The sequence below is a fragment of the Callionymus lyra genome, chromosome 10, assembly GCF_982586985.1.
Source record: "Callionymus lyra chromosome 10, fCalLyr1.hap1.1, whole genome shotgun sequence".
Lineage (NCBI taxonomy): Eukaryota > Metazoa > Chordata > Actinopteri > Syngnathiformes > Callionymidae > Callionymus > Callionymus lyra.
Window position 1 is genome coordinate 24127133 of NC_141827.1, and position 12838 is coordinate 24139970.

General features: G+C 37.9%; 1 protein-coding gene across 1 annotated transcript; it reads left to right on the forward strand.

Annotated features, from left to right (window-relative positions):
* Positions 1–3471: 3471 nt before the first annotated feature.
* Positions 3472–6953, forward strand: LOC148071016 (inhibin beta B chain). The gene is made up of 2 exons (XM_087801863.1): positions 3472–3827; positions 4740–6953. The coding sequence occupies exons 1-2, from the start codon at positions 3485–3487 to the stop codon at positions 5510–5512; spliced, it is 1116 nt and encodes a 371-aa protein (XP_087657989.1). The 5' UTR covers positions 3472–3484; the 3' UTR covers positions 5513–6953.
* The last annotated feature ends 5885 nt before the right edge of the window (positions 6954–12838 follow it).

Genomic DNA, 12838 nt, shown 5'->3' on the forward strand with positions numbered 1-12838 from the left:
AAAGAGAGGATAAGTAGGTCAACACATTATCGAGGCCGAATTTTAAAAATAAAATAAAATAAAAATATTATTAAAATAAAACTCCCTACCATTTTGGGGTTGCTGGGAGGAACTCTGGGTTATAAAGAGAAGAAATCAAAGGAAGCTCTGCATGGGATTGTGATGCAATTTTCTAAACCTTCCACATGATGGCAGACAGGTCCTTAAATCATGTTAGTAGGCAGCCAACCTCAAGCCTCCACCTGGTGAAATAGCATTTGTAGGTTTAGATCCTTAGAAAGTCTATACATATCGTCAAGCAGAACTGAATCAAAAGAGACTCTGTCCTACATTTTCCCAGAGAGAGTTTAATTTGGAGAAATCTTTAAACATGACTAACTGTTTATGAATTTGTTGCTCCAAATATTTCCCATTTCAAAACTACACAACAGTTTTCATTTTGGGAATTATTTATTTCCATCTCTTTCATTTGTTTTGATATAGTTTGCATCATTCATCTATTCTTGTTTTTGTATAATTGATCTTTTAGCTCTGGATTTAATGTTTGAAACTCTTGAAAACAAGACATTTTTTTAAACTTAAGATGTAGAGATAAAGTAATATCATTCTCACTTACCTGATGCTGTTTTCCACAGTGAGTAGAATCCAGACATAATCGATTCGTATCAGGACCAAGGGATTTGAGTCCATTATATTGAACACTCAAATACATAATTTTATGAAAGTTTACTTGGTTTCTAAATAATATATATATATATATATATATATATATATATATATATATATATATATTTTAAATAAGATACTTAACCCTTGTGTTATTTCAGGGTCATGATGAACTGAAGGCCCGAAAACAAATGTGTCTGTGGTATCCCTTGTTCACCTAGACCCAGAGGCAACACGAAGGATACCACACATACATTTGTTTTCAGGCCTTCGGGTCACCTTGACGCTTAGATAACACAGAGGTTAAGAACTCTAAATAAATATTTTACAAAAAAGGATGTCGGAAAAGATAGTTTATCTTACACTATTGGTGCAATTTCAGTATCAACTTCCTGTTGTATGCCACAAAGAATCATTAAAACTTTCCTTGCAGTTCATCAAAATAGTCTCAGTTTTTTTTTTCTTGGTACTGCTTTCTATATTTCACATTGTAATGTAATTTGGGACGATTTAAATGACTGCATGTTGGCTTGGTTACATTATAGTTGTCTCTTCTGTCCAATATGAGTTGACAAAGCAAGTGAGCCTTCTTCACTGTAACATATCTTCGCCCTACTCCCTGTTCTCTTCTATTCTCTACATTTCCTTCTTTACCATCTCCATAAACCTCATTGGTTCCTCTTCCTCTTCTTCCTTCCCATGGTATCTCCATCACCGACTTCATTCAACAGACACGCCGAACCATCAGAGTCTCCTTTGTCTAAAGTCCTGTATCCAATTTCTCACTTGAGCTTTTTTAAATGGCAACAATCCCACAATGTATTTTGTTGACACTCTATACTTGATGCTTCCTCTGCCCCAAGGGGGAGGAAAAGTACTTGAGAATGGAGTCGTATTAGAAATGATCAATGCAACATGATCATTGAACAATGGACACATGTTTTTGTATACAAAGATTTATTTCCTTTTTTAGAGCTGTCTGAGGATAAAATATTCACTTGTTACCGTCTGTTAAATCAGGAAATGTACCTTATGGATCACATCTTTTAATTGTTAACTCATCTCGTCACCTTACTTGATACACTCGTAGTCCTTCAGCATACAATCTATTTCGTTTTTGTGTTCTGTCACAAACTAAAGATTGAGAATTCAAGATTGTCTATGTTTACATTCAGAGTTTTCGTATCGTTGAAGAGCGGAGCAGGACACTTGCTCTTGAGGGTTGAACTGGAACATTGTGTCTCAGCCTACTTCCATCAGTTTGAGTGAACGTTTGATCTAAAGGGAAACTAATGTGCTGATTTAAGTGTGTCTTAAATAGATCTTGGACTTTATTGTATCATCAGTGAAAATGTTTTGTTTTTCTGGAGATTAAATCTCATTTACCATAACCACACCCACTCTGCCGTGATTGGTCAAACATCAAGGTTTGTCACTGTGCATCATCAATCCTGGAAGTCTCCACCTCCAAGGGACTTGTTGTATAAACAAAGCGGGCATGATTACAACTGGCTGGAAGAGGAGTGAAGCCATTATTACGTCATAATGGGTCACTCTCTTGTAACCTCTCGTTCGCAGATATTTCAGACGGGAGAGAACTTTATAAAGTAATAAGTTCAAAACATGGCCATGATGAGGGACTTACTGCACCTTGGAGAGGAAGACTTCAACTTCAACTCCAGAAAGTTAAACTTAGACATGAGGTTCCCTTTAACATATTTGACTGTACATAACATCCATGTTCTGAGTCTATCCTCCTGCAGTACAGAGTGCAGACTCTCTACAATCAACCTTTAATGGAAATGCAAAAACATTGGATTTAGTTAATGACAAACTGTAAAGGCAGCCCAGTGATTGCTAGTCAGGAAGAGATGACCAAAAAAAAACATTCTGTAAACTTTTACAAAGACTATTTAAACTACCATCTAAAGAAGAGTACAGATGTGAAGGTCACTAGTCAGCCCAGTGAAAGGACCCTCTGAGCAAAAGTGAAACCACACAAATACATGGAGAAATGAAAGCTAACTACAATTCAAATAATTATTTCTATAACTATAGAATATAAAAGATACACATTGTGAATAACACGGGCTGTGACTAATATGATTTTGTATAGTTTGTTGGAGATTTTAATTATACTATTTTATTTAAGTCACACAAAAAGGCTGATATGGATATACTGCAATCTATAGGTCCACCAGCAGATGCCACTGGATTTTGCACACTATAATTGACTGTACCCATGAACAAAAGAAAGCAAAGAGACTTGGAATAACTCCTTTATTAATCTGTCACGCACAGCTATTATTGTGTCTATCTTGTGGTGAACATGAATGGACGTGTGTGTGTGAATACCGCAAACTGATCCTAGCCTCATAGCCCTGAGCACTTCTCAGCAGAGACATCCATTTGAGGGGTCAAACCCACTAGAATGAAGAAATGTGGGTTTTGATCTGAAGCTGTCTTTGGTCATAGTGTTGCGTTGACGCATTTATTGCCGCAGACTTTGCGCGTCTCACATATACATCTCCAACTGGATTATATCCAAACAAAAAGTTAAATCTATGGGGGGCACTTTGAGAAACAGATCCAGTCGTAACGAGTTGTCTCTTGTCTCAGAGTGTGTGTTTAGTTCAAGAGTGCAGGACAGGACAGATGCTCTGCCAGTTCCTTCCGGTGCGCTCATTGGTGCGTCTTTACCGACGTGTCACCACTTTTTGTGGATTACCCCAGATATCCTCACCTCCACAGAGAAGAAACCTTCACTCCTTTTTCTCCCCTCACAGCTTCTGACCACACCTCAGACATCGCACAAAAGATGGAGATGTCTTCCCGCACAACTTTGCTGCTTCTGACGCTCCTTTCCTTCTGGATGCGCGTCCGCGTGAACGCGTCCCCGGCGTGTCCGGCGTGCGGTTTCCCGCCGATGGAGAAAGACGCCGAGAAAGCGCTGATGATCGAGATCGCGAAGAAGCAACTTCTGGAGAAGCTGCACCTGAAGGAGCGACCGAACATCACGCACGCGGTGCCTCGCGCGGCGCTCCTCACTGCGCTGCGCAAACTCCACTCTGGACGCGTGAAGCACGACGGGACGGTTGACTTTGAGAACAACTCGCCGAGCAAAGAACAAGGATATGAAATAGTCAGCTTTGCAGATACAAGTAAGTTTTTCCTTCTATTGGATAATATTTAAAAATGATGACACGCACCTGCATTCCTTATGAATGTCCTTATAAATTAATATATATTGATAAATAAAGGGTCTTCCTACAGTTAATTTTATGAACTATAAAATCTGTCAATGATGTCATATATTAACCATAAAAAATGCACATCTTCCTATCAAGTATACCTGGTTTCAAAGTACATATTAATAATACATATTCAGATGTATCCTAAAACAACAGTCTTTGTAATATCCAGAAAAAGTGTAGCAGGATGGTATTCAATACTTAAAGCACCATTTTTATATGTGCTGTATATAAGAAAGTTTATTTTTCTTTACACCTGGATAGTCGAAAGACAGACCTAGGGGCCATATTAATTTACCCTCTGTCTCAGTTTTTAACTGCATTTTTTTATTTAGAGACAAATAAGTAAATTGGAAACACAAGGTGAGGCTGACAAGTGCAAATTCTGTTGTCAATGAAAACAATGTTTTTGGTTGAACTGCATGAAGATATAGACGCTTTATACTTTTATATACTTAGATAACTGTGATGCCACTGTTTGGCCCTTGCCCGTTTTCACATCATCGAATGTGTCCTTCCTCCAAAAACATTGGTTTAAGAAGTCCAATTCTTAATAATGACAGTAAAAAAAATCATTCTAATGCTATAAGGGACTTTCAAGGTATGGAGAAAAAGATCAAGATATGACTTAAATAGCTTTTAAAACAATTTCTTCGATTTGTTGGCTTAAGAGACAAACCGGAAATTAGGCATTGATAAGCCCACACAGAAACTTAAACCGAAATTCAAGACGACATTTTCTATAATAGTGACCAATTTTGACATCGCACACTGTTGAGAAGTTACAAATCTAACCATCTGCTCTTTGACCTGTGTCCACAGATGACTCGGCAAGTGGGGACGAGGCCAGTCTAAGTCTCACCTTCCAGTTCCTGCAACAGCACGGTCAGAGCATCCAGGTGTTGCAGTCTTCCCTCTGGGTCTACGTCCAAACTTCTGGGCGAAATTCCCGGCTTCCTGCAAGAGTCTTCCTCACTGCGGACGGCGCCGGCGCCACTTCCAACCGCACCCTGCTGATAGAGAAGATGCTGGAAGTCCAAGAAAACAACTGGCACACCTTCCCCATCACCCGCACCCTGCAGACCTTCCTGGACGGAGGCCAAAACCATCTACGGCTGGAGGTCATTTGCGACGACGACGGGAAAAACGTCTGCTCCCTGGACAGGTCCGCCGACACCCCGTTCAAACCTTTCCTGGTGGCACAGGTGCGTCTCCGCGAAGATCAGGCCAAGCACCTTCGCAGGAAGCGATCCCTGCGCTGCGGCGACGACGTGACGGTCTGCTGCAGGAGAGACTTCTACATCAAGTTCGAGGACATCCAGTGGCAAGACTGGATCATCGCCCCCAAGGGCTACCACATGAACTACTGCATGGGCCACTGCCCCCAGCACCTGTCGGGCTCGCCGGGGATCGCGTCCTCGTTCCACGCCACCGTCCTCAGCCAGCTGAAGGTCAACGGCATCCACACAGGGGCGTCGTCCTGCTGCGTCCCCACGGAGCGACGACCCCTCTCCATGGTCTACTTCAACTCCCAGCACAGCATCGTGAAAACTGACATCCCCGATATGATCGTGGAGGCCTGTGGATGCACATGAGAGGCGGGAAAATGAAACTAGCTGAATGTAAAGCTGGAACTCTTCCCTCCCAAAAATGATCATTTAATTGTCAAATTGATTCTTTTTTAAGTAGCTTAACAAGTGACGATCCCTAATATAGATGGTTTTTCCTTGAATTAAGTTGGGTTGCAATGGGTTGGAGCATTACAACAGTCGTCTTGGACCTTAACGTTCTGGTACTAAGTAAGCGCTCATGTTCATGTGTCAAACCGCGGCAGAGATTTTGTATCATGATAATCACGGGAATGGAAATGAGATTCAATGTACATTACAACCTTTTATCATCTCAGGAATGATCTTCAAAAAAGGAGAAGTATCTCAGGGTAAAAGGATCAAAGTGCAATAAATGTCACGAACACAGGGCTTAATAATATTAGCGAAAACTCGGAGTGGGTGTAATTCTTGGCTTATTTATTCCTAAAGAATGTGCCTTTATGTGATGGCGGAATTCCTCGTGTACTTATCTGGATTAAGTGAGTCAGAAAACCAAAGATACCCGTCAACAGAGAATCATCCCAAGTATGGGCGATCACACCCATTCACTGGATCCGTTGCCTGCTGGGCAAAATATGATTCTTCTTGTTATTTGCCAGTTGCGCAAGAGCAGTGTTGACGGAATGTGAACGGAGGGTCATTTCTGAGCGGCATGAGCAAACATCCTGCTGTCTCTCGTGTTTCATGAAATGTGAAGGTCTGTGGAGAGGGTGGGTCACTGACCAGGTTTGAAAGTATAACTGTTTTTGACGTAAAGTAAGGTGCAACCTTTCCTCCCAGATCATTTTTGAATCGTTCAAAACTCAGTTGAATTTGACCTGGTAGGTCTGAAGGCTGCAGAAGTTAACGGTCTGCTTTGATTTGAAAAATTTCTTTAAAACTTTTTAGATTTCAATAGACGGACACTTTTTAAATTAAAAAACAATTGGCAATTATTTTTGAATAAATCGTTCGTTTTTTATTTTAAAAAATATATAATTGGTCTTCTCTATGCTAACTCAGTTAACACACTGGTGGCAGGAGGCCGCAACCCACCAGAAGTGTTCAGTGCGGAGGGATATAATGACTGGAGCACAACTTTACCATCTGAATTGATACAATACAACAGTATTTCAAATTAAAACCTATTTCTGTGCAAGCTTTTTCTATTGTATATTATAAAATGTTATGTCTCTCACTGGTACATAAAAAAAATATATGCAATTTAACATTTGATTGTACATATATTTTATCCATCTTTAATCACCGTGTTTCTTTGGACTTGGATTTTAACTTTGTTTAAATGCTGTTTATTTTTTCATTGTAAGCACTTTGTGTCTTGTGCCATTCACTCACAAAAGCACTTTATCACGAAACTTGGAGGAGCATTTCGACAAGTAAACGTGAATCCACGTATATTGTAGAAACTTTTGTACGTACATCAACAGGACGCACTGTTACTGTGGGAGTTGCTTCCACTTTCAAGTGGTGCATTCAAGTTCTGTTCATTGAGATGCTGTTGTTTTTATAACATCTTCGATTGTAAATATGTTACTGTGTATGTCAAATATGATATTGATTTGTATATAAATGTTTGAAAATAAATGTATTCAAAAAGAATCACTTCATCTTTTTTTACGAGGCAGTTTCATATACAATTTCTAGATTGACAAATATTAACAGATTTATTGAGATATTTTACATTCAAATTTTGAATTGAAATTTTTCAAAGACTGATGATCAAATACATCAATATAATTGGCTAATAAAGACATTTTTAAAGAAGGCAATAATTAATCTGAACTAAAAATATCTAAAATATTATTGAATTAGTAAACATGACCAAATTGGGAAATGGACAAGACCAATTTACCTGAAGATATTGTATTAAAATATGTTTAAAATATTTGTTAATTGTTATTTTGTAAAAACCTTCTATGTTAAATAATAAAATTGTCCTCTCAAGGTGATTTATTACTGACTGCGTGACAAACAGCACGTTTTTCTGTTCCTCTGAGGTAACTCTCGGGTATAAACGGGGTAAAATCAGGAGGGCAAAGGGCGTGTTTGCACAAACAAATAGAGGAAATGACTTTATCGTCTGTCTATGTTTGATTTAGAAGACTTGGGTCTCATTGGCACGTTATTGATTTCACACCAGACATACCTAACTTGACTTCTATCATTTGGAGATTTTGTTAATTTTCAAAAACAAATCGTCATAAATGAAAGTCATATATTTTACGTGTTTTGACTTAGAGATCTAAAATAAATATGTGGACATGGAAATTATTTTTTTAAACTGTGCTGTTTTTGAGATTTCGAGATCAAACTCATTTTTTAGAGGGTTGCTGAAGTTTCATTGACGAACCATAACAGCGAATGAGTATGACCTGGCCTTCCTGCTGGGCCAATAAAAGCAGACAATTATGTAAAGAAATGTATCTAAAATATACCCAGAAATCTTTCAGGGATTATTATTTTAAGGTTCAAGTATACGTTTACGAATTTCAGGTGCAACGTTGATTTTTCTATTGTGGGCTGAACCACAGATTGCGTCTGATTCACCAATTATTTTGATGTTTAAATAGCAACAATAGAAACCAGGCGACAAGTTAATGCTATCATACCAAGCGTTGAATCTTGAAGAAACATTAGATTCATCTATTCATCTATTTTATCATATATTTTTCTTTGGAAAATAGCCAACATATCCGGAATTCTGTTAGTCTTTCCATGATGCTCTCTAAGGAGCCGCTCATTATCCTTCCATCATTTGACAAACTCAATAGAGCCGCTCAAATCGACATGTTGGACAGCTCACCATGCCTAAGGCGATGTGATGGAGTTAAGCATGAGCATTGACCTTCATACAAATGAGTGGGTTCTTTGGTGTGGAGGTTTGTGTGCCGTTTTTTTGTAAACGCCAGAGTTAAAGAACACATAAGGACAAGCATTATCCGATCCAGGCCGAAGAACGTTGGTCTTCCAGTTGCCAACGGAAGGAAATCCCGAGTGTTTGAAGCTTACGCAGGAATAATGGAGTGGACCGAGGATGAGTTTCTCAAAGGGGGGTAACACTGAGGTGAAGCTCTGACAGGAAATGTTTGGGATTCAGAATCAGTAACACGATTATCCTACGCTAGTGAATACAACTTCCTGAGTGTCTTTCACGTGTCCCTAAATGCCTTACGTAAAAGACGGTCACGCTTCCATTTGCTCACTAATTGTATCCTTTGGAGCTCGCTCCGTTTCAGTGTTGCTGCTCCAAGAGGAACGTTTGAGAGTCGATAAGTTTATCTACAGTATGCGTTCGCATCCTGGTCCAAAACCACCTTCATCTCATGTTGAGCTCATCTTCTGACCCACTTTAGTTTGCAGCAAACACTGCTGAAGGAAGACCCACAATATCTTAGGTAGAAAATCTAACAAAATCTTTGTGTCTGCTAAATAAAAACTTTGTTTTGTACTTCTTTTTATTATCACTTGCTTGGTCAAGTCCATGTAACTTAACTAAATAACTATGAATTAAAGTTGTTTTAGGACTACAATTTCCTTGCTCTTAAAAACAAAGTCCAAATATTTTGGACAAAATGTTGTATGTTTTGTCGGTTTTTTTTTATTTATGTTTAAATTTAATAAAATAATTCACACTAAAATAACCAATTTTGCTTGATTTTTAAACCACGTTTTGACATAATTAATCTTACGTTATTTATCTGAACTATTTTTTTGATAATTTAATACAGTCCCTTAGAAACTTCATATATAACTCTTGACTACACCAGGATCCGACCAGAAAGTTTAGATAACAAACAAGACAATCTCAAGGAAAACAGAAGATTTAACAACGAATTGGCAAACGATATCTACACGACGAAAATTTCAAAGCGTTAAGCATGCTTTTTGTGTCACGATGTCCGCACCGTCAACAAGTATAACGGCAGGCTACACTTAGATATTTCAGTACATAAGTACTTAATGATTGAACAATCAACAGGTTATGATAGAAGAGGCGTTGACCACTCCAAAGAATCAACATCTGAGAGAATATTAGTTGTATAGCCTTTAATGCGAATCTCCAACCCAGGTACTATGGAGTCGAAAATAGGAATAGAATCAAAGTATATTTAAGTTTCGTTTGACCTGTAATGGTGCAAACAAGAATAAAGATTCACTTTCAGACAGATACTATCAAAGACAAAAGAAGAAAAGGCCATGTTTGTCCGGGTCCTGCATCATGAGGATGTTGGAAGTTGAGAACCGTTTTGGGACCGCAAACTAATTGCATTAGATCTGCTCAAAGAAAGCTGATAGCTGACCTACTCCGGCGGGGAAATAAAAGCCTACTGACTCACTGATATACTGATATACTGACACAGTGACCCACAGACCCACTGTTTGCCACTGAAGCCGTAATCCTTCACACCACGCAATCCCTCAAATCCTCAGGGAAGGATAATGACTGGGTCAGGTTGTCCCCTTAGACAACCTGAGAAGAACCTGTGTGTCCACTCTCTCCTTCGCCACAACAGGTGTCAACAACATTATGTCAGACGCTTTAATTCGGTGCGGTAACAAAAAACTCTCACACGCATCTTTGCACTCGTTTATACATGAATTAAATAGAAGTGTTACCGAATTTAAAACGATAATAAATACATGACAAATAAACGTGTACATAAAGCCTCAATATATACAATTTAATTAATATAAAATCTGATTCATTAATATAAAATCTGATTCATATTTGATTATAACTAAATTAAAACGTTTTATATTATAGTGTCTCTTGCAGATATATGGGTTTTCTACTCTAATTTGTTATTCAAACGTTTCCTGTGCATTCCAGTTCCGATGGACGTAACAGTTCAAGTTACTTTTAAATCCACAGGATGATCTCCTTACGAAAGACCCACTTACCTGTTATATCTCTTCGTGTTACATCAGAACCACCTCACAGCGGAACCATCACCGAGTGCCACAGCTTTACTTTTACCTCTGTTTCAACTCTGACACAGTAAGCAGGTTTATTTTAGTGTCGCAGTATTAAAACTCTCTGGAGCCGCTAGATGACAACATGTTTTGAAATGACAAATGTCATGTATAGTAAAATAAGAGCATATGTAAAATACATTTTTTTAAATAAAAAAAATGATAAAATCAAAAGGCTTTTTTTTTTAATTAATCTTCTTGAAGGTTTTCCTGCCACACGGTGGCGGTGTTTGCGGCCCATAGACACTAGACAGGAAAATCCAATTAAAGAAACACAAGGTTAAGTTGATGATGTTGTTAACTATGATCTTTGAAACTTTGTTAAAAAAACAAAAAATGTATTTTTAAAATCATATATCTTATTATTATTATTTGGTTTTAGAATCATCTTCATGCTCACCTTCTTCCTTTATTATTGCTCTTATTTTTTTCCTCACTGCCATCAATACCTATAAAATCTCATAGTACACAACACTCGTATCAATTTAGCAAACGCTTCAAAAACAAATCAGTCTCTCCGTTAGGTCCAATACTAAAATAATCATTTGTTTCCTCCCTCTTACTTAGACCAAGCCTTGTCCTTCTAGTACAATAAGGTAATACACGAATTCCAAGACCTATACTGTGATGGCACTTTTAACAGTTATTATAACTGAATGGAAAAATGTGAGCTCCCTTCAAATAATCTTCCCAAAAATGTTCAAGTTAGAAATTTTGCATCAATTTTCCTTCATTACCTCCACAACAGCCGACCGATATTCTGCTCATGTTTAAATAGACAACAATATAGGTATTATTTCGGAAATATACAACAAGATTTTTGGTAAAAACTCAAAAGTATGTATGATGCCATGTCCCTCTTCTTGTCAATAAAACATATATTTAAAAAAAAAAGGACAAAAGAACAAGTTTTAGAGTTAATATCCTGGACCCCTTAATACCTATAGGTCCCTATAGGGAAGGATACAAAAAGTGAACAGGCATCATCAACCGTTGATTGGAGGAATGTAGCTTAAAAAGTGAGTGAAGGAAATGGATGCTGTATTTTTCATCAAACCGACTCAAAGCTAATGTGAATCATACATACCTAGTAGAACATACCAAAAATATGAAAGATAAACTACTTTTATTGAATTTCTTTGTTGAATTGTCGTCCACTTCACTAGATTATTCATGTTTGCAGAGATGAGTTCCTCTCTGGATTTCAGCTTCAGCTGATGAGAAGAAAAACTATTCTGACTCATCCCAGAAGAAGCAGCAAGCCCGGGCAACGTCCCGGGACCGGTTCAGAACTCTCTCCATCACAAAGAGGAGATGACAGACTTGTTAAGCGTCTCACTCTTCAAAGCAGTGACACAAACCCATGTTGACCTCACGTAGACCTTCCGTGTGAAGGAGAGAGCAGCGACGGGAACTACCACAGTTCTTCAATAGATCTCTGCATGACCCAGGAGCTGCTTTGTCACGTTTGGTTTTAGACGGTGATTGCGTTCATTTCCAAATTGGCTGAGAGACCCTTGGAAGAGAACACGGGAAACCTACACAACAATAACCTTAATTTCGTTTTATAAACAAACTTACATGTTTAATTGTTCCACCTCTGAGGTCAGAAACAAATACGTTCGATCTTAGATTAAAGCCCCAGGGGGAGGAAAAGAGATATTAGTTAGAATGATGCCACCTGGTGGACAATGTGATGGGAGATGATCCTGGACTAATGGTTCCAAGTTTTCCTCTGGAATGTTATTGGACCCCTCAGATTGATGAGGAAGCACAGTAAAGAAGGAGTTCCTTGTCTTAAATGCCTTCTTTATATAATAAATATAATTCTTTATGAAGTAAATGACCACCATCAATAACCACAGTTTATTGCAGACCCGGGCAAAGGGCCACTTGCAGGCCCCTGACTCCATCTATGCTGCTGGAGTGAAATAATTCTATGAAGCTGACCATGTAGAAATGTTTCTGATGATTATCTAAAAAAAAATGACTAGTTCCAATCTACATATAAATTAAGAATATTATTAAAACATTTTTTATCCTATTTTCTTGCATGTATTGGTCCTTAGTTTTTGAAGATTTTTATAATATTTTAAAATGTAATTTATGTTTAATTAAATATTGGATGACTCTTTTTTACTTTTTTATTTTATGTATTAAAATATAAGAAAAATGCAATATTCTTTCCTGTGGAATCTTTAAATATAGATGTTTTTTTTAAGTAATGTACATTTAGAGACTAAAGCTTATTTAAGAATTTCCTTGTATGTTTTTATTTATTAGAGTTCCTGTAGCTTCTTTGTCTTGAGTTGACGGCACCTTCTCACAGTCACAACA

Coding starts and splice junctions, on each gene's coding strand:
- LOC148071016 (XM_087801863.1), top strand. CDS start 3,485: ATGGAGATGTCTTCCCGCACAACTTTGCTGCTTCTGACGCTCCTTTCC. Junction 3,828..4,739: donor AGTCAGCTTTGCAGATACAA/GTAAGTTTTTCC, acceptor CTGTGTCCACAG/ATGACTCGGCAAGTGGGGAC.